Raw genomic sequence first — 24,585 nt, 5'->3', positions numbered from 1 at the left:
CCATACCATCACTACTTCTCATTCTGTCCTTCATAACAATATGAGTTTCCTTCTTCCCTCTACAGAGTGACTTGATGTATGATAAACTCAGTGTCATTATTGATATCCTGACTGAGGATGCAGATGTTATCTCTGCTGAGGAAAATGCTGCCCGTGCCAAAGCTGATGGAAAACCCTTCGCCTCAGAAATAGACCACACCACAAGATCCAAAATTGAGTTGGTCACAAGGGCTCAGAACCTCCAGCAATCCTTGAAGCTCGTCATATTCCAGGTTGAACAAGGTACGGTGCTTAGAGTTATTGTGACTAGGATGGGGGGGGGGGAAGTAAGGCTTCCTCCTATGAATGGTTTAATGACATCCTTTAGTCTGGGTTTGCTATCTGGCCTCACTGACAACACTTGGCTGGATGCTATGTTCAGGTTGCCTTCCAAATCAGTCCTCTGACTGCTGATTTGAAAAGCCCCAGAAGAAGCTGTCCTTTTGACTTCTCCTTTCCTGGCCCACAGTTCCTATACTTACCTATTTTGGGAACTGACACTCATCCTAAACAACTACTTGTAACTTAAGTAACACCGCTGAAGCTCTGTCAGCCTTACTTCTTGTCATGGAAATGTTTCTATCTTCTGTCATTTCAACAACCAAGGCTAATCAGCAGCCTGTGGTCATTTGGAAAGAAAATGGTGTTCATCTTTGCATGCCTTACACATGAGTAGTCAGGCTTAGGGATTCTGAGAATATATACTAACAAAATGGAGATAGAAAGGAATAGTGATTTCCTCCCAGGTATTCATATCACCCCTCCCAAGCATCTAGTCACAGCTGTGTGTGCTGTGTGGGTGACAGAAAAAGAGTAACAAAGAAAACAGAATGTTCACGCATGGATCTAAAAAGACTCGAAAATGACACTAGAAAGAGTGTGGGAGCAGAAGAGGCATTATGAGGGAAAACAGGAGAAGAGTCTTACTGGCTACCTACATATAAATGCTCAGAAACTGTTTGCTAAATGTGACCAATCTTCCACCCTTCTCTACTTCCTTTATACCTTCCCTTCTTCCTTCCCTCCCTCTCTTCCTCCACTTTTTCTCTATAGTTCTGGATGAAGAAAGCAGACAGTCCTTATCAGTTAAGAACTTCACATCATCCCTCTTCCTGGGAGAAGATGACTCAGAGGACTTTAATCAGATGAGCCCAAGACACCGTAAGCATCTTTATTCTCCCATTCTGGTCTCCATCACTGCCACCTAGTTTCCAGGGACTATGTATGTCGTCATGCATGACCGCACTCTATCCTGGGAAGTCCTCACTCTTCCAGAAGCTCCACACTATGTCACCCCAGTATCCACAGCAAAGATTATGTTAGACACTCAGAAAATAGCGCTCTGGAGAGAGTCATTGTCTTCGCTGCAGGTCAGCAAGCACCTCAGCATTCCCCTCTCCTCAGTGAGCATTCCGGTCTGTTAAAAGGATCTAAGGGAGCCGCTGTGGTATGAGAACCCTGACATTTATTCAGATGAAAGCCTTTGAGCTTGACCCTAACCCATTGGGGAATGGGGGGCTAATTACAAGTGAGGAGAAAGGTTTTTTGTTTGCATCTGTCTCCAAGGTAATGTTTTTCCTGTTTAGGTTTTCAGTGTGGCCCCTTGTCTTCTATATCGTCTCTCAAAAGTGAAGACCTCCATTACCTTGACTTAGAACACTTATATTCTACACCTGAAATGATGTAAGTATGCAACCATATGACCTTTTAATGTCTTTTCTCTCTCTCTGGTTGGTAGCACAGTCTAGAAAATCCAGAGTCAAAATCTGATTCTACTTAACTAATTGTGTGACCTACCCAGTTACTTAACCGATGTAAGCCCTGATTTTTCCCAAATGGAATGAAGCTAATGACTGGACTTTGCACATAAGCTTGTTCTATTTGTTGAGTTTAGATGTGAAAAGTACTTGCACTGAGCTGGGTACTTGATACTCGTAGTTAAGTGTCATGTGCATTAGCAGTTACTATCATTATAAACACATAATAAACACTGGTTATTATTTCAGAGGACCTATTTTCTCAGTGGTGCTTTTAACTATAAATGGTTAAAGATACCCAAAAAACAAATGGTCATGTAAGGGACTGGATAGGAACTCCAAGGACACTTATTCTGCTAGTCCTGCTTCTCTAGCATATCCCAGCAGCCAAATTCTACCACACTAAGTTATTTTGAGTTAGTTAGAGAAACTCCAGTTTCTCACTGTGGTCAAGGGAGGTGAAACTCTTGTAAGTTTAGTAATTAATTTAAATCTCCCTATGCTTAAACAACTGAACTATATATACCCTTTCCAGATTCTCAGAAGAAGGACACACCCAGCAAATGTTTCTTTAAGAAAACAATTCTACTCAGGCTTCTGACAGCCTCCCAAATCCTGCACTTCACCATTCATGTTTGAGGTCTCATGGGTCTGCCTTCTGAGTTGTGATAAGCAGCTGCACAGGCAAATGTTAAACACCAACTGTGCAAAAGGATTGCCTGGTTTATTCCTGGTATCAACCCTCCCACTGGAGCCTATTCCAAGCAACTGAGATATCTTTAAATGCTAAGTTGGGAATGAGTATGCACAGTTGACATGAGATGGTGTGAAGTGGTTCTAGAATACTCCGGTGTTGATGTTGATACCCTAGATGAATACAGGCAACTAAAAACTGCTTGTTTGCTGTTGTTGTTGTACCCTCTTTTACCAGACTTTCCTCTCAAATGTGGAAATAAGTACACCTTTGTTTTCTGGTGTGAAAGTGCCACAAAGGAGTCAGTTATCGCTGAGATTAGTAATGTAGATGTAATAGTCAAAATACATTTGCAACCAAGATACTCAAAAATTGGATATGGGAATAGCCTATGGCTATTTCACTCAATGTGGAAAAACAGGACTCATATCTAATGCCTACAAATATAACTAAGATTGCAAATTTTGCTTCTTTAATATGAGCCATAATTCCTCTAAAGCTTCCAGACTGACTAGACATTCTCTCTTAGAACTAACACGTTAGTCTTGGGCATGAAAGACATCTCTCTATACCTTTAAGAGCCATATGGCTTGTACCCAGGGGAAGAGGCCTTCCCTTGATGATTTTTTATCATGCAGATGAAGTCTGATGCTTTAGTGTTTACCTTCTTCCCTGTCTAATTCCAGACGCTTCAAAGAGAAGTGTGTCATGAACAACTACTTTGGAATTGGACTAGATGCAAAAATTTCTCTGGAGTTCAATACCAGAAGAGAAGAACACCCAGGACAATACAAGTAAGGGGAAGAGGCTCAGCTCTCTGTACAAATACACACAACAATGATACACATATGTATTCCTACATCAGACAAGCAATGGAAAGACCGAGGTCCTTGGGAAATATAACGCATTGGTCTCAGGACTAGCCCAGTGGGGACAGCATATCCTGAAAGTTGGGCTGCTCTATGATAATTACCCTGTCATCACACATCGGTAGTCCCATTCCATAGCCCGCCCATGTGGATTTCTGTATAAAGAGCTACCTCTGTTACTGCTGTTGAGAACAGATTGCATTGAAACTTTGTTGTTTCTAAGAGATTAACTGGGTCCTTAGTAGGGGCTCCAAATCTGTTTTTGCTTGACAGAGCTACAAAGTATCCAAGATGCTTCTATTGTTTCTTGGTGTTCCAGATTGGGTTCTCTGGACCTATTGATTAGTATTGACCTACCTGGCACCTTCTGGTAGTTTTATCCTACAAATATACCTTAAGACAACTTCAGAGTTCTTATAAATTAAAAGTATAAGTAAAAAGGATCACCCTAAGCCTACCTGGGACTGACCTGGGTCCTCTGCATATATGGGACAGTTGTGAGCTTGGTCTTCTTGTGGGACTCCTAACAGTGGGTGCAGGGGCTGTCTCTCTGGCTCTTTTGCTGGCTTTTGGGAACCTATTCCTCATCCTGGGTTGCCTTGCCCAGCCTTAATACATGGGGAGGTGCCTAGTCTGATTGATATACCATGGCTGGCTGATCTCCATGGCATGCCTGCCAGTTTCTGAATAGAAACAGAGGAGGAGTGGATGAGGGGCCAGTGGATGAGAGAAGTGGGGCATTGGGGAGAGAGGAGGGAGGGCAGACTGGTTGGGATAAAATAACTGAATGAATATTTTCCAAAAGGATCATCCCACCCCTGTCACTGCCACTAGAGTCTGTTTCTCAGAAAAGTCCTGGGATGAGGAGGAAGCATGGTACCAGATAGGTGCTTTACAAAGTATCTTTCAGTTGATCAGTGTCCTTTCATTTTCTTAGGGGTATCCTTTTAAGTTCAACAATTTTGAGTTTACAGGGCCTAGTAATTTTTTTTCTTTGTGTACCATGTCTCTGGTATCATACTAATCTAACTCAAGCTCTGAAAATATTGTTTTCTTCTAAAATTTTATTGTTTTGGCTCTTACATTTAAGCCTGTGATGTACTTTTGAATTATTATTGTTTTGGGTGTGTGTGTACGGGGTGAGCTAATGCTCTAAACTCGTCTTTCTGCAACTTTAGTCTATTGCTGTGAAAAGAGACCATGAGCAAGGCAATTCTTACAACAGAAAGCATCTAACTGGGGACTTGTTTACAGTTTCAGAATTTTAGTCCACTGTCATATGGCAGGGAGCATGGCAGCATGCATGGTGCTAGAGCAGTAGCTGAGAGCTCTATATCCTGATCCACAGGCCAAGGGAAAGTAGAAACACTGGGCCAGGTGTGGGCTTTGGAAAACCTCAAAGCCCACCCCCAGGGACACACTTCCTCCAACAAGGCCACACCTCCTAATCTTTCTAAACCCATCAAAGAGTTCCATCCCCTGATCACTAAACATTCAAATATATGAGCCTATGGGTGGCATTCTTACTCAAACCCCTGTAGATATCTCATTTATCTCTGCACCATATCTTTTCAAAAAGTCAACATTTTCCCAATTAATTGTGTTAGCATCTTCGTCAAAAGTCAATTGACCATAAATGTAATGGTTTGTTTCTAGACTCTTCTGTCTCACAGATCTTTTTGTCTATCCTGTGCAAGTACCACACTACTTTAGAAATTGTAGCTTGGTAGTAACTTTAGAGATAAGTAGATAAAAGTCTCCCAACCTTGTGCTTATTTTAATTAATTTATTTACAGAATTGTTTTGCTTTTTTCTAGGTATATTTGCTTTTCTATATAATTAAGCTTCTGTTTTTATAAATGATAAAACTAAAGTGCCCAGAAAGTTTTTGTTTCAAACAGAGTACAAATTTTGTGCTAGCCTTCTTATATTTCAAAACATTCCCTGTGAAAGCTTATTTCTGTGACTTTAAAAGTTCATAAATGATATTCAACCCTTTTAGGGAGTATCAGCTCTTTGTTTTTATAATCAACAAGATCTTATTATTCTTAAGTCCACCCAGTATCTCCTGTTATTCTTGCCTGTCCCATATTTTCTCCATCCCAGACACACAAAGACTAACATGTAAACATGTTCATATTTATGGGATAAAGTGAACTATTTCAATACTTTTATACAATGTGTGTTGTTCAAAACAGCATCATTAATATTTCTCTCCCCTTACTAGTTAATGTTGTGATCTGTACAGATCTTCTTTTCTTGTTATTGGTAAAATATGTATTAAGCTTTTCTGACTTCTTATACATACAATTTAGGTGAGCAATATCCTCTTGTCTATGGCATTTATCACTACATCAAAAATTCACTCCTCACATTTGCACCAATAACTAAAAAACAATTTAATTTTCAAGTTCTGGTGAGAAATGAGAAATCTAGTTCCTTCCCATCTCAACAGAATTTTAATTTTTGATAATTTGCTTAGTTATTTACTCATACAGAAAAAAATTGAAAACAAATCACAATTCTTTTACATCTCATAAAAATTCTTTTGAAGTGTTTCTGTAAATTACCACATAGCCTAGAAATATGGTAATTCTTGTCATATTAAAATGCCATTTTTCTTTCTTTGATTTGAATGAATTATTACCCATAAATCTATTTTTCATCCAGGGTGCAGTCACAAACTAATTAAATAAAATAGATGTTGATATATCATTGAAAATAAAAATAGTTATATATATTTATTTGATTATTTTCAGTTGTTTGTTTTTGTTTTTCGAGACAGGGTTTCTCTGTGTAACATACCTAGTTATCCTGGAACACTCTTTGTAGACTAGGCTGGCTTCGAACTCACAGAGATCCACCTGCCTCTGCCTCCTGGGTACTGGGATTAAAGGCACGTGTCACCACACCTGTCTAATTTTTAATAATTCACTGAATCCAAATAGTGTTGCCTATACATACATTGGAACATGGGCAACCTACCAGAAAGGATAAGAAAATCTAAGTGTATCCCAGAAGAATTGGTTGGGTGGGTGAATAAGGGATGAATACAATTGAAATACATTGTATGCATGTATAATTTCTCAAAGAATAAATTTAACGTATAATAGTGAAAACAAATTTAAAGTACAATATTAAAAACAAAAAAAGCACTTGAAAAATAAGATGTTTCCTCCTTCCTGTCTTCCCCCACCCACTTCCCTGTATATCATTCACCTTCTGACTGGCTTTTTCTCCTCCTCTCTCTGCAGTAGCCGCCTTAAGAACAAAATATGGTATGGCCTCCTGGGAAGCAAGCAGCTACTGCGGAGCTCTTACAGGAAGCTGGAAGAGCGCATACACCTGGAGGTGAGTAGAAAGGGCCATGTTTCCTGGGCACAGAAAAGGGAAACCTCAGAAATCGCCATTCCACTGTATCTTTGGTTCTTTTCAAATGAAACTCTGGGATCCTCCCTCACAGCCATGGGGACAAGGCCCAAGGTTTTCTTTCTGTTTCCTAGATAAGAAAATGATATGAAATGGTATGAAAGAAAGACCAAGCCCCTCCCCATCTATGTGAAGGATCTTTGTGCTGGTATGAGAAAAGCCAGGCACTAAGAGCTCCTCTTTTTCTTTCAGTGTGATGGAAAAGCCATTTCCTTGCCAAACCTTCAAGGCATTGTAGTGCTCAACATTACCAGCTATGCCGGAGGTGTCAACTTCTGGGGACGCAACAGGGCAACCGCAGTGAGTATGGAGCGAGGAATGGGGTGGGCAAGAGGCCTGACTCTCAGCAGACCGGAAGGGAAAGCAGACATTGGGGAAGATGAGATAGGCTTGGAGTCCTTATTGGCAGTATCTGTAGGTTTAGCTTTTTAAAACAGTTGTCATTCCAGAGCACAAGAACCAAGTAAGAACCTCAGAACTATGTCATGTGACCCCTGGGTTTTGACTTTCCTGTTACTAAGGCCTGAAAGACACTCAGAAGATGATTACCTAGGAGGCCATGTTCTTCATCCCAATCTAGTATGTCAGTAAAGACATCTGGAAAACCAGCTATGAGTTCATCTAAGAAGTCCATGAAACTAATAGAACTGGCCTTGGGAATTCACGATGCTGCACTGGACAGGGAAGAAATTGGCTGATTTGTGATCTCTAAAGGAGCTCAAATGGATTACAAGCACAAGTCCCTTTTCTAAGCCTGGCTTCCTTACCTGACTTTTCCCCTTTAGTATAGTTTTCTCATTTCTTCATAGACTAGGAAAAAATGTTACCGGTAGTCCTCAAAGCACATTTATTTATTATGGACAAAGTATGGATTCTTGTGAGAATTATGACATGGTTCCTATTCCCTAGGAATATGACGCCCCTGCAATGGATGATGGGAAGCTAGAGGTAGTGGCAATTTTTGGTTCTATACAGATGGCCATGTCTCGTCTCGTCAACTTGCAGCATCATCGAATTGCCCAGGTAAGCAAGGGTTGGGTTAAAGATGGGATAAAATTTCTAGCTTCAACCCAAGGATGTGAGGTAATCCTAGCAATTACCTGGTTGTAAAAGTTCCTGGGTAGTGGAAGTAGGCAATCTGTTAGGCAGTAGGGTGGTGACTGATGTTGAAGACAGAAGTGTCAGGGACCAAAAACCCAAACAAACTTATAGGTAATACATGCTTGTACTTGGGATGATCTGATTCATATCTGCTGCCGGTGTCTCTTCAAATATACATTCACACTGTGACCCAACACCAGAGTAGGCCACAGTATTTTCTTCATTTTTCCTTTTTTTCCTCTCTCCTTTTGTGATAGTGCCATGAGGTGATGATAACGATTGATGGTGAAGAAGGTATCCCTGTGCAGGTGGATGGGGAAGCATGGATTCAGAGACCAGGCCTTATCAAGATTAAATACAAGAATACTGCCCAGATGTTGATGAGAGATCAGGTAAGAGAAAAGTTCTCCTTGAGCTCCTACATTGCCTCATTCATAGCTATCACATTTCTTTTTTCTTTCTTTTTTTTAATGTTTGCACATTTTTAATGATCAGTGTTTCTTATATACAGTTGACTTAAAACAGTATTTCTTAGTACTTGAAACTTATATAAGCATGCAAATATTTTCAACAGATACCTTTAATAGTATATATTTTTATTATTTTATTTTAAAATATGATTTAATTCTACATATCAGCCATGGATTCCCTTGTTCTCCCCCCTCCCATTCCCCTCCTGTTCCCCTCCCCTTCCCCAAAGCACACCCTCCATCCCCATCTCCTCCAGGGCAAAGACTCCCCCGAGGACTGAGATCGACCTGGTAGACTCAGTCAAGGCAGGCCCAGTCCCCTCCTCCCAGACTGAGCCAAGCGTCCCTGCATAAGCCCCAGGTTTCAAACAGCCAACTCATGCATTGAGCACAGGACCCGGTCCCACTGCCTGGATGCCTCCCAAACAGATCAACATTTCTAGTCAAGAAGAATTCCCCAAAGAGAGCTCTGCATGCCTCTTATATCAGGCACCTTGAATGATGGTTAGAAGTGCATACTCCTAGATCCTACACCAAATTCACTGAACTGAATGGAAAGTGATGGCTCCTTAGAGCTTGCATTTGTAAACAAGCTCCTCAAGACATTTTTATATGTAAAAAGACAGTGTCCAAAAGACACTGTCTCTCTTTCAACAAGGTTGTCCTCTACACTACACTGCATAGAAAACTAAGGACCCTTAGTGGTGGAGAAATAAACTCTTTCAATGACAGTTCTTGCATTGAATATGTTCTCTTTGGACCCTGTGAGATTCCTTAATATATTGCAGATGTCATTTACAGATGTCACCCATTTCTGCTAAATAAAAAGCTACAATTATTATTGATCATTTGTTCAGGACTTGGAGGCTATCTTTTGAAGTGTGAATATAAAAATATCAATAGAGAGGGAAGGAATGCCCACCTAATAAAATGCCAACATTGTGCTGGGTACATTGCATATATTGCCTGACATAGGTCCTCCCAAGAACCCTATAAGGAAGATAAACTTATTTCCATGTTGGGAGCTTAAATAACTTATTAATAGTCACACAACTAGTAGATGAAAAAAGCAGGATTGAAAAATAAATTTTGTGTGTCTGAATCTAAATCCCATTACAACATAATATATACATTTGGAAAGAATAGAGAACAAAAGGCATTCCTATGTCTTATCCATCACCATGTCCTCATACCTGAGCTTCTAGAAGACAGATTTTGCCTCATTCAAGACTGGTGTCCCACAAGCCAATGCACTAACAATAAAAACTAAACTATCTTATACAGAAGATACATTGACTAAAAAGACAGGACGATGTATAAATAGGTACATAAAAGGAATGGATAGGAAAGTCTTCACTCCCCTTTACCACGTATACCCCATATTACCTACAAAATGCCATACCCATAGAAAAATCTGTCACATGTCCTCATAGCTGCAACAATTATTACAATTTGCCACTATATTCATCTCTAGGAGTTTGAGAACTCAATGAAAACATGGGAAAGTAAGCATACTGAAATCCAAGCGGCCCTACCACCCCAGCTGGATTACCAGGAATCTCAAGATAGCCTCTCTGATAGGGAATATGCCCAGATGCAGCACTTGGCTCGGCTTGCAGAAGACCTCATTAGCAGGTAAGAGGACTGACCTTAAAACGGGGCCGGGAAACCCAAAAATGGATAGGGAGAGATAGTCAGTTGATATCCGTTGATGACTGGGGATCTTAGCCTCAGAAAGGAATCTGACTAAGTGCTTACAATTAGGGCCCTGACAGTCCATGCAGGAAGTATTCTTTGTGACTGACAATAGGCCAGTTTTCACACTCCCCATTAGAGCCCGAGGTGAATTTTTATTTCCCTCTGCTTTCCAAGACCCAGTAGGAATAAGAATGTTTTTTCTGGGCCAGCACAATGGTTTAAGAAGTGAAGGTGCTTGTCATCAAGGCTGGCCATCTAAGTTTGATCTTTAGGGTTCCACGTGGTAGAAGGAGAGAACCAACTTTTGCAGCTTGTCCTCTGATCTGCATGTGTACACACACACATATATACACACGTATGTGCAAATACAAACAAATAAAGAAATGAAGAAATAGTTTATCCTTGCCCTTAACTGTTAGAAAGACCTTGAAGTTTCAGCAAGAGCCAGTTATCTCCTCAATTTTAGTTTCTCACCCTATTCAATCTCCCAGTATCTAAATCCAACATAAACAAACATGAACAAAGGTGAATGCTTAAAGAAGACTATTCTAGCATTTTCTTCATTGGATACCTAGTGAAGAACAGAAATAGCAAGAGGGAATAAAGAGTTCAAATTCAGGACCTAGGGTTTTTGTTTTGATTCTTACCCCAATCTACCAGCTCCTCACACCATAGATCCATAGCAACAAACTCATCGGGTTTTGCTTTATTACAGACTTAATGACCTGAGTAAGGTCCACCAGCATGTGTCTGTCCTCATGGATTCTGTGAATGCCAGTGCTAACATACTGAATGAGGTGTTCTATAGCCAAGACAGTGGCAATGAGGCGGGTGCAGCTTCCTGTATTCCCATTGAGGTAAGGGGAGAAAATTAGCAAATGAAATAAAGGAGCCAAACTTTAAAGGAAAAGGGGGTTTAAGGGAAAGGGAAACAAAAATGAAATGGGGAACATCTGCAAGTGGTAGGGTAGAAAAGTGATGGGTAGAGTAGACAGGAGGTGGGGCCATGGATTCCTAGGTAAAGTGCCTGCTGTGCAAGCTTGAGTAACTGAACTTACACATAACCCAAGCACTCACCTTGTCAGGCATGGCAGCATGCATTGTAATCCCAATACTTGAAGGCAGAGACAGAGGATCTCACAGGCTCTCTAGCTAGCCAGTCTAGACAAATCAGTGAGTTCCAGGTCCAGTGACAGACGCTGTCTCAAAACTGTAAGGTGGACAGCAATTGAAAAAGACACCTCACATCCATCTCTAGCCTCTACAGGAACACACACACACACACACACACACACACACACACACACATACACACACACACACACACATGCATCCTTATACATGGGCATATACACATGTGAATATTTACACAATATAAACAAACTAAAATTGAAAAATAAAGTAATAGAGTTGATAGGAATGCAGAATTCCTTAGATTGTTATAAGGCCAAGGTGGCTGCTGAGGAAATGCCATGACTGATTTCATCATCCTGAGAAGCAGTGTTTGTTTCTGGCAGCTAGCCACCACATCAGCCTCAGAGTGAAATAGTTAATAAATGGAAAGAAACATAGTCTTGGGCCTTCCTCATTCCATCTGACTCCCTGTGTAACAGTATAAGGTTATACCTGTCATTGGAACCAGAGATCCAAGAGGCTTTGATTTCCCTCCTGACAGGTCCAGATCAGACATTTAATATTAAATGTGCCATCCCATGCCAATACTCACTGCCATAAGATTTGAGTGTTGCTTTAAAAATGTGCTTTAGATTTGGAGATGTAGCTTGGTGACAGAATGGCCTTGGATATGATCCCTGGCATACATAACTATATACATGCACACACAGACACACAGGCACACACACATGCACATATGCACTCATGCATGCCTACACAGGAAGGTAAGGGAGGGAGGGAGGAGAAGAAGAAAGAGAGAGGGAGGGAGGGATATGAAGGGACAGGATGGAGTTGGAGAGGAGCACAAACTTCATTAATAGGTAAAAATACAATAGGATCAGGATGTGTTCAAATGTGAGTTAACTCTATTTTAGACCAGATCCTAGTGAGGTCCAAAGGCCACAAGTTTCAAGAAGAAATATGTATGGTTAGACTTATTTCTACCTGCCAATGGAAAAGTAGTTTTAACTTAGATTTGCAAATTTCCCTCTGGTTTGCAAATTTTCTATTGCCCACTGTACTGAATCAATGATGCCAAAAGCTAAGCTGTATTGCTCCACTTTGTGGGGCACACCAATAGACAGCTGGTGTTGATTCTGACTGGTTGGTGCTCATGCCGTGCCAGCGTGCTGTATTTGTAATATTACTTTTCCAGCTACAGCCATGCCCTGCTAGTCTGTTCCTCCCTTCCTGTGGAGAAGCCAGCTGCATGCTTACTAACCAGCTACTCTATCTTGTCCTTTCCTTTCTTCTCCCCCTCAGACTCTGAGCAGAACTGATGCAGTAGAAGTCACATTTACTCTTAAAGGGCTCTATGATGACACCAAAGCTTTCCTGGATGAAAACTTGGTGAGTGTGTGGGGTTGGAGGACGGGAGCATCTCTTTTGAATATGGACACTTTCTGTATTTGGTTCCAGGGTACTAGAGATGTGTGATTGTAAGTAAGTGCTTGCCTGATGATTCCAGTCATTCCAGTCACGATTGCCATTATGCTGTATTGGTCACCTGAATATGCTACTGTGTGTGTTTATAACAATCCATAGGGACTACCATATTTTGGATGAAAGTATTTCTATCTTTGGTCAATGTCTCCTGGGTCAAGACTAGGCCCATCAGATGCATAGTGTTCTCATTACAACTGATTCAGCTACAAGTGAAAAGAGTGAGCTCCTCAGAGATGCTCTTCCATCAAGATGGAAATTTCACCTTCTCCATGGAGAAAGTAACAGGAAATAGGGGGAAATTTTGAGGGCTCTGAGCTCAAATACAAATTAGCTACCTACCATTTGTATTAACTCCCTAAGGCTGCCATGAGTAAGTACCAAGGATTTATATGAGTTTAAATAACAGAATCTTACTAGCTTATCATTTTGAAAACTCCAACACTAAAGCCCAAATTGTCAGTAGGTCCATCCCTCTAAAAATCCCTAGGGGAAGCTTTCTTTGCCTTTTCCCAGCTTCTGGTCATTTTTCTGGCAATCTTTGTTGATCCTTATCTTATCTTCAATGTCTCTGTCTTCATACGGCCATATTCTGCCAGGGCGATTGATTATAATGGATTAAGGCCTGCCCTATCTATATGAGCTCAAGTTAACAGTGAATTACAAAGGGAATGACTATAATTTCTCATAATGGTGCATTCTGAAATACTGGGGATTAGGACTTTTAACATATCTTTTGAAAGGAACACAATACAACTCACAACACTAACTGTGTAAGTTCACCTCTTTGCATTTATTTCCCCTACCTCCAGGACAGGAATTGTAACCTTACCTCTACAGCGTATTTAGAGGATTTACAAAAATAACAAAGTATTGGACATTCAGTGCCCAGCAGTACCTGGTACATAGTTGTGGCTCAAAAGATGGGCTTTAAAAGTACTAAGGAGGATGAACTATGACTCTGAACACTACACTAATTGCATGTTTCTCCTCATGTAATGTCCATGCATGAGAAGACAACTGCTCATAACTATCCAACTTTGATGTTGTCCCTGAGCAGATGTTGTGTTTGCTTTTGGTCTAATTAAAGTTGAATTTGAAGAAGGGCTTCTGAGTTGAAATTGTAAGAATACCCTCTTTCATTTACATATCTCATTGTCATACTGCCTCAGAAGCAGAATGACTAAAGTTCTCAGACCACACCATTCCATCATCTGGGCCCCAAGCTAGGGTGTTTTAGCTTTGGACAATTTCAACTGGAATTCTGAACTCAATGTCATTCTCAGTTCAGCCATCAGTAAATATGGAAAGTTGGCCTTGTGCTAATTTAGGCTTTCTTGAAGCTCATAGCTTGAAAATTAGGCCATGCTAGGCAACAGCCCAGCTTGAACATACCCTACAATGAACTGAGGCTTTCAGAAGGCTTCCTTCAGATAGGACCTGTGAGGCTCCATCCATGTGTACACATCAAAATGAGGCGAGCAGGCACAAAGCACATAAGAATGACCATGTATCTCCAGAAAGGCTGTCACCAACATGAGATGGGTACAGTCATGTTTCATTTGGGGATTTTTCATAGTGGGAAAGTATGACAGTGAAAAAGGGCAGTTTTGGCAGAGGGGCTGTATTATCTTTCCATTGCTGAAATGAACACCCAAGATAATCAACTCACAGAGAGAAAGCTTTGTTTTAGCTCACAGCTTTGGAGGGTTCGTTCCATGAATGGTTTGATCCTTTGCTTTCAGCATCTGGCAAGGCAGCACACTGTGCTGAAAATCATGTGGGAGACTAAAGTTGCTCACCTCATGGCTAGAAATGAGAAGGAGTATGGCCAAGGAACTACTGTTCCTCTCAAAGCCATGGTCACAATGACCAGAATACTTCTGATTGGGCTACATCTCTTAAATGTTCCACTACCTCTCAATAGCACCAGTCTGAGACTTAAGCCTATATAACAACACATGGGCCTTTGTGGGACATTGCAGGTAAACTGTAATAGGGATATAGCTTTTTTGAAAAATGAAGTGAATCTCATTCAGTAATTCCCACTTCCCTTCTTTGGCATATGTTTGGCATGTGCATCTAAGCCATGCTGTATTGTCTTAAGTTGCAAAGGAGGACAAATTATTTGTTAGCATTGATTCATTTCTTTCTTTTAGCATGTTCTGACTGGCCATAACCTCCCATCCCACTCACTGTCCATTCAGTCAGCACACATTTCTTGCACTAGCTATTGCTACAGCAGCAAGTGTCCCATAAATAGGAAGAGACCACAGAGATGCCAAACTGAAAGGAGAGTGCATGTAGAGATGAGAGCTGGGTCCAGCTTTGATTGCTGTATGCTTTCAAGGGCTGTGTCCATCAGTGTGTTGCCATGTGCCCCAATTATTACCTGTTAGAATATGAATGCTCTCCCTGTACTGCTGATTTGGAACTTGGAGATGGTCTCAAAAGAATCTTTAAGTCTCCCATGTACCACGCAGAGTTTATCTTGTGTGTACTGGGAGGTTAGCAGTAACCACTTAGACAGGACAAGCCACCTGCACACATGTTTCTTAATCATGGAGAACAAATAACTAGAAGCTACAGCACAGTCTAGAGAGGCAGAGCCTCTACCAGGAAGGGAAAAGTTGAGGCAGTCCTTCCCTAAGCTCACCTTGATTTACAAACTATCTTTTAAATTATAATGTATAATAACTATTATAACCTCTAGCATCTGGATGCCTTTGTGTATTGTATAAATGGTAGGCTACTAAGTTGGACAGATTCTGTCTGGCCCTGTAATCTTCTTTTAAATAAATTTATTCTCTCAAATATTACATCCCAACTGTAGTTTCCCCTCCTTCCTCCCAGTCCTTCCCCATCCACTCCTCCTTCATTTCCCTTGAGAAAAGAGCAGGCCTTCCACAGATAACAACCAAACATTAGCCATGTAACCTTCAACACTAAACTTCTTTGATTATACTTTCTCACCTATGAAATGAGAATAATCATACCTTGCAAGGTATTGTGAGGGTATTGGGGAGAGTACATGAAATTATGTATTCACGGTACCTGATATACACAATATGCTCAGAATTTAGTGATAGCTCTTACTTAGGTGGGTAGTGATATGGCTTCAGAAACTGGAAGCCAAGAATGAGACCCTTGTAGACATTAAGCTAAAGCTGAAAATCGTGGTGCTAATTCATGCTGGAGAAAAGACCTTCGCTTGTGAAACTGAGCATGCCCAGCTTCAAAGAGACCTCATCCATCTGATGATTTCCTGGATCTTCTTGGTGAAAAGAGAGCTATCTAAAGCTAGTATTACGTTTGATAAATGAATAATCTGATTGTAGGCCAAATGAGCTACAATTTGTCACCATTATAATCTCTTGGCCAAACTGAGCTACAGTATGTTGATAGCTGTATGATCTCTTGGTCCTAGCATGGACGCAGAGTGGAGTCTAAGGCAAAGTGCTAGGAAATGTACACTTACTATTCTCCTTGTCTATGCCAGTTGAGAGATGCTGAGGATGAGGCCATACTACAAACTGCCCTGGATGCCATGAATACGGAGTTGAGAAGGATCCTGGCAATTGACTGGTTGAATCAAATCCTTTTTCCAGAGGTTCGTAACCTGGGGAGTGGGAATTTTCTTTTGGTGTCATAGTATGGGGTCAGTACATGGATAGGTATAACAGAGGCCCAAATGCAAACTTTTAACTTCAGCATTAATGAAGCACCCTCCTCCCCATATCCTCATCATAAATGGACAGAACAAAGCAGCAAAAATGAACAAGTAGGTGACCGTGGACAAATAACCAGAAAGAAGACCATTCTAAAGCTAGAAAGACTAAGGAAGATCACATTGTTCTCTAGGCTACAAGCTCTCCCCGCTCAGTGTCTGCTGCCAGAACTAAAGCGTATGTGGTACATACTAGCATAGCCCCACCAGTTGTTTGCAGACAGCTGTTGTAACTGCTTGATACCTAGGACATATTGGTAGGTCAGTCTTCCAAACACCTCCTCTTCCTGCTGCTACCTGCCCCTCCATTGCCTCTTCCAGCCAATATGCGGCCTAAAAGGAAAACCAAACATTACAACAGATAGAATATAGTTGCAGAGATGCTGCCAATTTTGGACTACTCTGAGTACTTTTCTAAGACTGCAAACTTTCATATTCATTCATAAACCAATTATCCCAAAGATGGCCACCTATAACAAAGTAAAGCATTCCCATTGTGATCTGACAGAGATTGTCTCAAAATTTTTCCAACCATAAAAACATTCATTTCAAATTTTAGAATCCCTGCCTGCCTCCTCATAGCTATTTTATGACACTAAATGCCAGTTGTATGCATATGAGCACTCATATAGACATGTTTGGAATAGTGCAGGGATAAGGCTACTATTTCAGAAGGAAAATCATATGCAAAGTCTCAAAACAATGGTTCTCAACCTGTGGGTTGCAAACCCAAAGCCCATCAGAAAACACCGGTATTTACATTACAATTCATAACAGTAGCAAAATTACAGTTATGAAGTAGCAATGAGATAATTTCATGGTTGGAGGTCACCAGAATGTGAGGAAACTGTATTAAAGGGTCGCAGAATTAGGAAGGTTGAGAACCACTCATTATCTTAAAAGATTTACTAATCTTTGGTGATTACATTACAAGGTCTGGTGTACTGCATGTTTTTATCAGTAGCCTTCTAGGGAAGGAAGACATCCTATTAGACAATAAGAAAAGCAAATTCTCACTCTTTCTCCATTATCACCTGCCTCAGCTATCTCCCATTAAGCTCCTGAGCGAGCAAACTAGCTGGATATTTATCATCCTATACCTTGGGGTCCCAATTTGCATGTGAGTCATCCTCACCTGGGACAAAAATCTCTTTTCTGAGTTCCAGCATTTCCAGAGAGGTGTAAAGCCCTGAAGAAAGGAAGTCAATTGAAAATAAGGCAAGGAGAGGTTGCTCACACTAAGCGCCCTTATCTTGAGATTACAGAAGACTCAGACCCACTTTGCTGGGGAGAGCAGGACAAGGGTCAATTCTTTATTGGACTTGTCAGGACTCTGAGGGGAAGGGTCCTGTGCTCTTTCTTGAAGTGGTTTATAAAAGGCAGTTCTGAAGGTCGGGGATACAGCCAGGAGCAGCACTAGAGAAGAAAGGGTGCCGTGGGGGTCTGTGCAGAAAGAGGAGGAAGATACACATTTGGACTCTTCCCCCAAGGGAAGGGACTGGAGGCATAGCTAATCCTGAAAGGAAGATTACCCCGAAACCTCTTGTAATGTGTTTGGCTAGATTTCCTGGCAATAAATCAACTGTTTTGCTAGGAGCAGGAGGAAAATAAGAATGCTGTTACAGAAACAAGATGTGAGTTGCAGAATGAACTGGAATAACAGAGCCCGTGTTGTCTGCCCAGCAAAGAACTTACATTCAAAATTAGTAAATTTGTTTAGAGAATCCTCTGCATTCCAGACAGAAAAACAGGCAGCCTGTGAGGCAGAGTCTTCCCTATATGAGGATGCTTGACTGAGGGGGCAGATAGGGGCTCTCAACTGGAGGTGTGAAGGATGAAATACATTGTTCTATTTATAAAGAACGGCCACGTGAGCAACAGTGACCCCAACAATCCACGTGACCTCACATGAAATGTTTAACCTCTGAGCCTTTGCTTTTTTGGTGTTTTTTTTTCAACAAACTTTAAAAAATGAACAGTTATTTGTTTCTGCTTCCTCCTCCCCTAGCCCTGCTTACACAGCCTTCCCCTCGCTCTGAGCCTTTGCTTCATTTCTAATACAGGAATGATAGTAGCCATTCTTCCAGGTTGTTCCGAGGCTTGTGTAAGGAGCATGTATTGATATATCCAGAAAGGCACATGGCACAAGAGTGGGCCCTTTCTAAAGCTCAATTTCTTTTAGTTTTAACCACCACCCCCGTCATATGGGTGCTGGGAATTGAACCCAGGTCCTCTGCAAGAGCAGCAAGTGCTCTTAACCACTGAGCCCCCTCTCCAACCCCTACAGCTCAATTTCTTTATTAAGATATATGGCTAGTGAGTAGGAAGGACTCTACTACCTGAGCTGAGAGTAGGTCCACCTGCTTTCTGTAGCCATCCTTGTCCATCACTTTAAAAGCCCGTAGAAATTATTGCAGAATGTAAACTAACTAGCATTTTGACCTGACTCTTGCTGTGGTTTCCCAGGAGCAGTCTTCTGACACTCACAGTTTACGTCACAGACTGAGGATTCGATTCCCCAAGTTTAGGAAGAAGAAGCGAGAAGAGGAAGAAAAGCCAAAATCAAGCCACAGATTCCCTCGTTTTCTTGGTAAGTCAATTCCACAGAAACAGAGGGTATGAACAGAAGGAAAATAAGAATGGGCTCCTCCATGAGACCTGAAAGTACCCTCAGAAGTGTTCATGGGTATGTTGGAAAGGGTCTCCAGGAGGAAGCCAGTATTAGGTAATGCCAAGTAAGTTAGAGAATGATATGAGTACTGGCTGGTAAGTGGCAAGCCTGAGAAGGAATTGGTGCTATGTGGACTGGATGACCAAAAGGAAAACTGCAATTGGACCAGTATCTTACTGCTTGACCCATCCCTAAGATGCTAGGGACAGGTTTATCGCCCTGTCAAAAACCCCTTCTCTCTGTTAATGAGAGTTCCTGGATATACAAATCTCATACTATATAAATTTTGTTTTCTGTACCATTCTTCCTCATAACTGAAGTATTGTTGAAATGTGAATGGGATACAAAAGAAGACTCTCCTAGAATTTTTAGTTGTCTCAATTCTGATGCTCATGGTCTCTCCTAAATTTGAGGCTTAGGTAACATGGAAGCTTCAAAGATACAGCATTAGCAGATATGTGAAAACAGGACAAGAGGACGGTAGTTTGTTTTAGTTTGAATGAATAAGGATTTTTCAGATGCCAAGAGAAAATCTTTTGGATCTAAGTATATTTTTCTTGGGTATGGTCCAACTGGTTTGATTCCTTAAGAATCTGACATTTGGAAATCTCCAGTGTTTGAAAGGATTTTTGTAGACTCAGATTAAGTCCATAGTACTTGCATAGATGATCGGTTTCTAAGACTTAATCCTATTTGCATTTAGTTTATATGGTCCCCAGTAGCTTCCTCTTTGATTCAAAGATGGTTGCTACAGTAGGAACAAACTAGTCTGTCTCCTGCTACCCTGCCCCCTCTGAGGCTCACACATTGAAGCATCTGGCAAAGTACTAACTTCATTTTTTCTATACCCTTTTTTTGCGGGGGGCTCTGAAGGCAGGTTCTGGCATCGCAGAAACCGTGGCAATGAGGAAAAAGGTGACAACGACGACGACGACCCTCCAACACCTGCAAGTTCTCAGCTGTAGTCCTTGAAAGCTGGAAGGAGAGCTCTCAACACAGAATTCCACTACAAACTCAAAACCTCAGTAAAGATGGAACTCAATTATATCAGAACAAACCTGAGCACCACCAAGAAAGACCCTCCAAATCCTTAGAGTAACATATTTCCCTGGACTTAATCAGATCTCCTTAGAGGGTTACATTTTTCTCGTTGGCCAAAGATTCTTGTTCCGAGTTGTCTTGTTCAGTTCTCCTTCTCTTTGTGTACCTTGAGCAACTACAGTGTTTATTGGGGATAGACTCTTTATGAATAGCCTGGGATCTATAAGAATTGATGGGAGCGCATTTCTTTAGGAAGTGTTGGAATGGGTTTCCTTCACTAGTAGAGAAACTGTTGACACCAAGGAATGAATGAGTAACTGACTCTCAGAAAGATGAAGAGGGGGCAGGGCATTTGGGCTTGGCTGTGTTTCTCCTCCAATCCCTGCCAATTGCAACTTGATATTTCAAAGGATATAGTTAGTTCAAGATGAGAACAAGGTCCTGGAGGCTTATCCACTTGTCTGTTACAATGATCATGTGAATCTTTCCTTGTAGATATGAGTCTCTCCTCCACTCCTCTCCTCTCTCCTCTCCTCCCCTCCCCTCCTCTCTCTCCTCTCCTTTCTCACCTCTCCTCTCGCCTCTCATTATCTCTCCTTTCTTCTTCTCTTCCTCACTAGCCATCCTTCTCATCCCATTTACCCTCTCTCCCCTTCTCCTCCTCTACTTCTCCTTCCTCCACTCTCCCCATACACTCTTTGTGTTTTCTCATGTGTCCATGTATGTCTTTGCACATGTCCAGGTGGTGCTCTCGTGGCTGGGTGGGCCCACTGTTTGGAACTCACCCCTCATGGCAACCATACAGGCTCTTGTCCTTTTGCCTTGATCCTAGCCTGCATGTCTTCATGGAGTGCTTGCCTGCATTCTCGCTGGATTTTTTAACTAAATGTTTTGCCGCTGTGCTGCAGTATAGATTATATACAGAGACATAAAGATGTACATAGATATACATATATATTTTTAAGAACTGAAAATACAACTCGACCTCTAAGTGACCCTCTAATATATTGTGATAACCCAGGAATCCCTCCCCTTCCCTATTACCCTACACACATATATAACTCTACCAACTGCCCTAGTTCTTGGTGGAGCTCCTAATCTTTTGGTGCATTTTTAGGGTCTTAGAAGTAGCTGGAGTCTACTTATAGCCCAGCTAATTCTGACATCCACTTAAAATACTGAGCCAGGCCACAGAAGGGAACAAAAACACCAATGCCCTGCAGAAGGGCCAAGCTGGCATGCTGCCATTTGCTCTGTTTCTCCTGGCTCTGTATCAGCAACTGCCCAAGCTTTATTGTCCCCTTCCCCAGTCCAAAAGATGTGAAAGAGCTCTACCCTTTGGATGTCTAAGTTAGGGCCTACCAACCACCACAGCCTGTGCTCTTCCCCATAAACTTAACCTGGGCCTGCAGCTATTGGACAGGCTGTTGGGGCACTCTTCAAATTAACTTCAAATCTCATATCTTGCCCCCTTTTCCCCTGAGTATAAGAGGGGCAGTCAGGGTGACCAGAAGGAACATGGATCAGGGAAAATAAAGGCTAAAAGCCTTAGGCTTCTCTGCTGTTCTGCTTCCAAGTTTTTCATGAAAACATAGTAGGCCTAAATTGCTCCAAATCTCAATTTGAATCTTTTGTTTTTCTAAGTGTACAATCTTGGTCAGGCAAATCTAATGAAAGTCCAATGCTCAGAGAGAATGTCTCTGGTCTGCCTCTCATCTCCACCCTCGGTCATAAATCCAGAAAACTGCCCTTTTCTCACTGCTCAGCCAAACTTAGCGTGCTCAATTTACCTGACTCAGTCCAACGGCTGGTTCACTGAGGTGCACAATCCAGACTCCTATCACTGGTTCTCAACTTTCTAGAACTCCACCAGCCTAACCCACTTAAACCAGCTGCCTGTGTTCCACCTCTTCAGGGGTGAGAAAAAGAGACTTAACAATGGGGTAGCCCCCAATGTCTGATAGCTGTGCCAAACAAAACTGTCCTAGCTCTACAACCAGAGGAGAAACTCAATGGGAAGAGATGGCAGAAAACACTTAAGACGTCAACATCAGGATGTGTATTGCTGACAGGGTGTGTATTTAAGTGGACCGTGCTGTTGCAGCGTCTTTGGTTTCCTCTTGTCACTCTTTCTTCAAAGGAAGAGGTAGCAGACCAATCCACCAATGCCACTGTTCCTCCTTGGCTGCAGGAACTAATACCTGCACATGCACATTCACATAGTTGGGAACCATGTTGAATTTTCTCCGAAGAGTCTTTTCCAAAACTGGATCATTTCTAAATAAGCAAATTTAAGGAAACAGAAGGAAATCCTAAGAAACAGTAGCCTTACCTTGGTAATGACTAAGCAGGGCTATGTCTTGTAATTATTTCATTGCAAATGATAGTCAACTGTAATAGGAATCCATCCCTGCTTATTTTGCTGGAGTGCTGTAGGTCTTTGTGTACTGTAATGCTGCTGTTGCTCTGTTGTACCATCTGAAGTCCCACTCATTCCCCACCTTGTCCTCCTATCTGAGTCAGAATGCTATTGAACGACACCTAGAGGATGGGGACTAGAACCGAATGTGGGGCAAAACTGATAAGCTAAGGGGCCAGTGTGGCTTGTTAAAATGGTCCAGATACCATCTGCATTGTTTAGTTACCAATGGTTCTCTGCAAAGGGAAGCTGGCATGCTAAGAACTTGTTCACACATCTTTGGAAACAAAGCAAGAAGGGATCTCTCTCTCTTCTCTCTTCTCTCTCTCTCTCTCTCTCTCTCTCTCTCTCTCTCTCTCCTCTCCCTCTCCCTCTCTCCCTCTCTCTCCCCCTCTCTCTCTCCCTCCCTCCCTCTCTTTCTCTCCCTCTCTCTCCCTCTCTCCCCCTCTCTCTCCCCCTCTCTCCCTCTCCCTCCCTCCCTCTCCCTCTCTCCCTCCCTCCCTCTCCCCCTCTCCCCTCTCTTCCTCTCTCCCTCTGTCCATCCCTCTCTCTCTCCCTCCCTCTCTCTCTCTCTCTCTGGAGTTTCCTTAGCCCTGAGAACATGGGCTCCTTTCGGGATTTCATTGTTAACGATTTGAAGTAATACAGTTGCTCAGGTGGTGGGACCAGACACTAAGTATCCACCACAGTTCTGTACAGAAGTAATTAAGAATCAAAGTTTTGGGGTTTGGTTGTATCTTTGGTAGCACTGTCTGTAGAATTGATTGTCTAATTCTTGGCCAGAAGGACAGCAGGGAAGGAAAAATCCAAATAGAGTTAAGTTGCCACCAACCACTTCTGGCATTGATAGTATAAGAGGCCAACAGCTGTCCATTAAGGCCCTCTATTACACCCAAAAGGGCAAGGGAAGAATAAAGAGGATATTTTCAATGTACTAAAAGATGACCAGAAGAAACAATTGGGGGTCAACATCATCTTCCCTTAGGACACAGTAGAGTTTTAGTTGTATAACAGACAGAAACCAATACCAGAGAAATCAGACCCCATCCACACCTTTCCACTGAATAAGGGACCTTGATTGGCTATATGGTTTGTGGAGTTGCATTTGTTTGCTAATCTGTAATACATTGTTGCTTACTATTATATGTTCTGTGTTTTCTCAGAGGCCCTGCAAATAAGTAGCAGGGCCAGGGCCTGGTCAGGGGAGGAAGCTGGAATAGTGATGGAATAACAGTAAATAAAAACGGAGAAGGAAAAGATCCACAAAGTGTGCCTATTCTTCTTAGCCCTTCCCACAAAATGGAACACCGGTCCTCAAAATTCATACAGTGATTGCTTCTTAAAATATTTTAATAAATGGATAAATATCACCAATACCTACATCTCATCATTTCTTTCAACAGGGTAGAGGAGCAGTTGCATGGGGCTTGATGAGCATTACTGGATTGGGGTGGTCCTTCAAGCTCTCAATAGGCCACCTACAGGCACCACTGGAAGGAAGGACTAGGCAGCAAAACACAAACCAAGACAGGCCCTTCAGGTTGATTATAATGCAAATCAGGACATTTCTGTGGGGAAATACCTGCCGCAGTAATTGCTCTAGAAGTCAGTTCTCTGCAGTATACAGACAAATCTCAGTAAAACCAGATGGTTGGTGGAGGGGTAGATAGAGTAGGATGAAGGAGTATACCCCAGGCTGCTAAAAAGAAGTAGAAGACATCTTGAAAACATTGTAAAATGCAATATGCTCTCCTAACACAAACAATAAAAGCTCCTCTCCCTTCCAAACGAGTTTGAGGTTGGAAGGGCTCTGTTCAGGTCCAACATTAGTTAGCCACACCACTGGAAATGGTTTAGGGCCATTGAGATGGTACAACAGATAAAGGTGCTTGCTGCCAAGCCTGATGACCTGAGTTCAGTCCCTAACACACATCACACTTATAGGTTGTCCTCTGACAACAGACATGTGCTATGGCATGTAAACACACACACACACACACACACACACACACACACACACACACACACACTATTATAAAAAAGAAAATGCTTTA

The 24,585-nt window shown here is 41.8% G+C and overlaps 1 protein-coding gene across 1 annotated transcript in view; it reads left to right on the top strand.

The window, feature by feature from the left end:
• Positions 1–23,905, top strand: part of Dgkk (diacylglycerol kinase kappa) — a 128,147-nt gene extending 104,242 nt beyond the window's left edge. The window contains exons 15-28 of the mRNA XM_006995409.4: positions 66–282; positions 1,093–1,200; positions 1,626–1,722; positions 3,177–3,284; positions 6,614–6,710; positions 6,981–7,088; positions 7,698–7,811; positions 8,147–8,281; positions 9,834–9,994; positions 10,773–10,914; positions 12,494–12,580; positions 16,173–16,283; positions 18,867–18,990; positions 19,945–23,905. Of these exons, the coding sequence (XP_006995471.1) occupies positions 66–282; positions 1,093–1,200; positions 1,626–1,722; positions 3,177–3,284; positions 6,614–6,710; positions 6,981–7,088; positions 7,698–7,811; positions 8,147–8,281; positions 9,834–9,994; positions 10,773–10,914; positions 12,494–12,580; positions 16,173–16,283; positions 18,867–18,990; positions 19,945–20,036 (1,701 nt within the window). The 3' untranslated portion in view covers positions 20,037–23,905. The remainder of the gene's footprint in view (positions 1–65; positions 283–1,092; positions 1,201–1,625; positions 1,723–3,176; positions 3,285–6,613; positions 6,711–6,980; positions 7,089–7,697; positions 7,812–8,146; positions 8,282–9,833; positions 9,995–10,772; positions 10,915–12,493; positions 12,581–16,172; positions 16,284–18,866; positions 18,991–19,944) is intronic.
• Positions 23,906–24,585: the final 680 nt, after the last annotated feature.

Source organism: Peromyscus maniculatus, chromosome X, assembly GCF_049852395.1.
Source record: "Peromyscus maniculatus bairdii isolate BWxNUB_F1_BW_parent chromosome X, HU_Pman_BW_mat_3.1, whole genome shotgun sequence".
Taxonomy (NCBI): Eukaryota; Metazoa; Chordata; class Mammalia; order Rodentia; family Cricetidae; genus Peromyscus; species Peromyscus maniculatus.
This window is presented reverse-complemented; position numbering and strand designations above follow the sequence as displayed.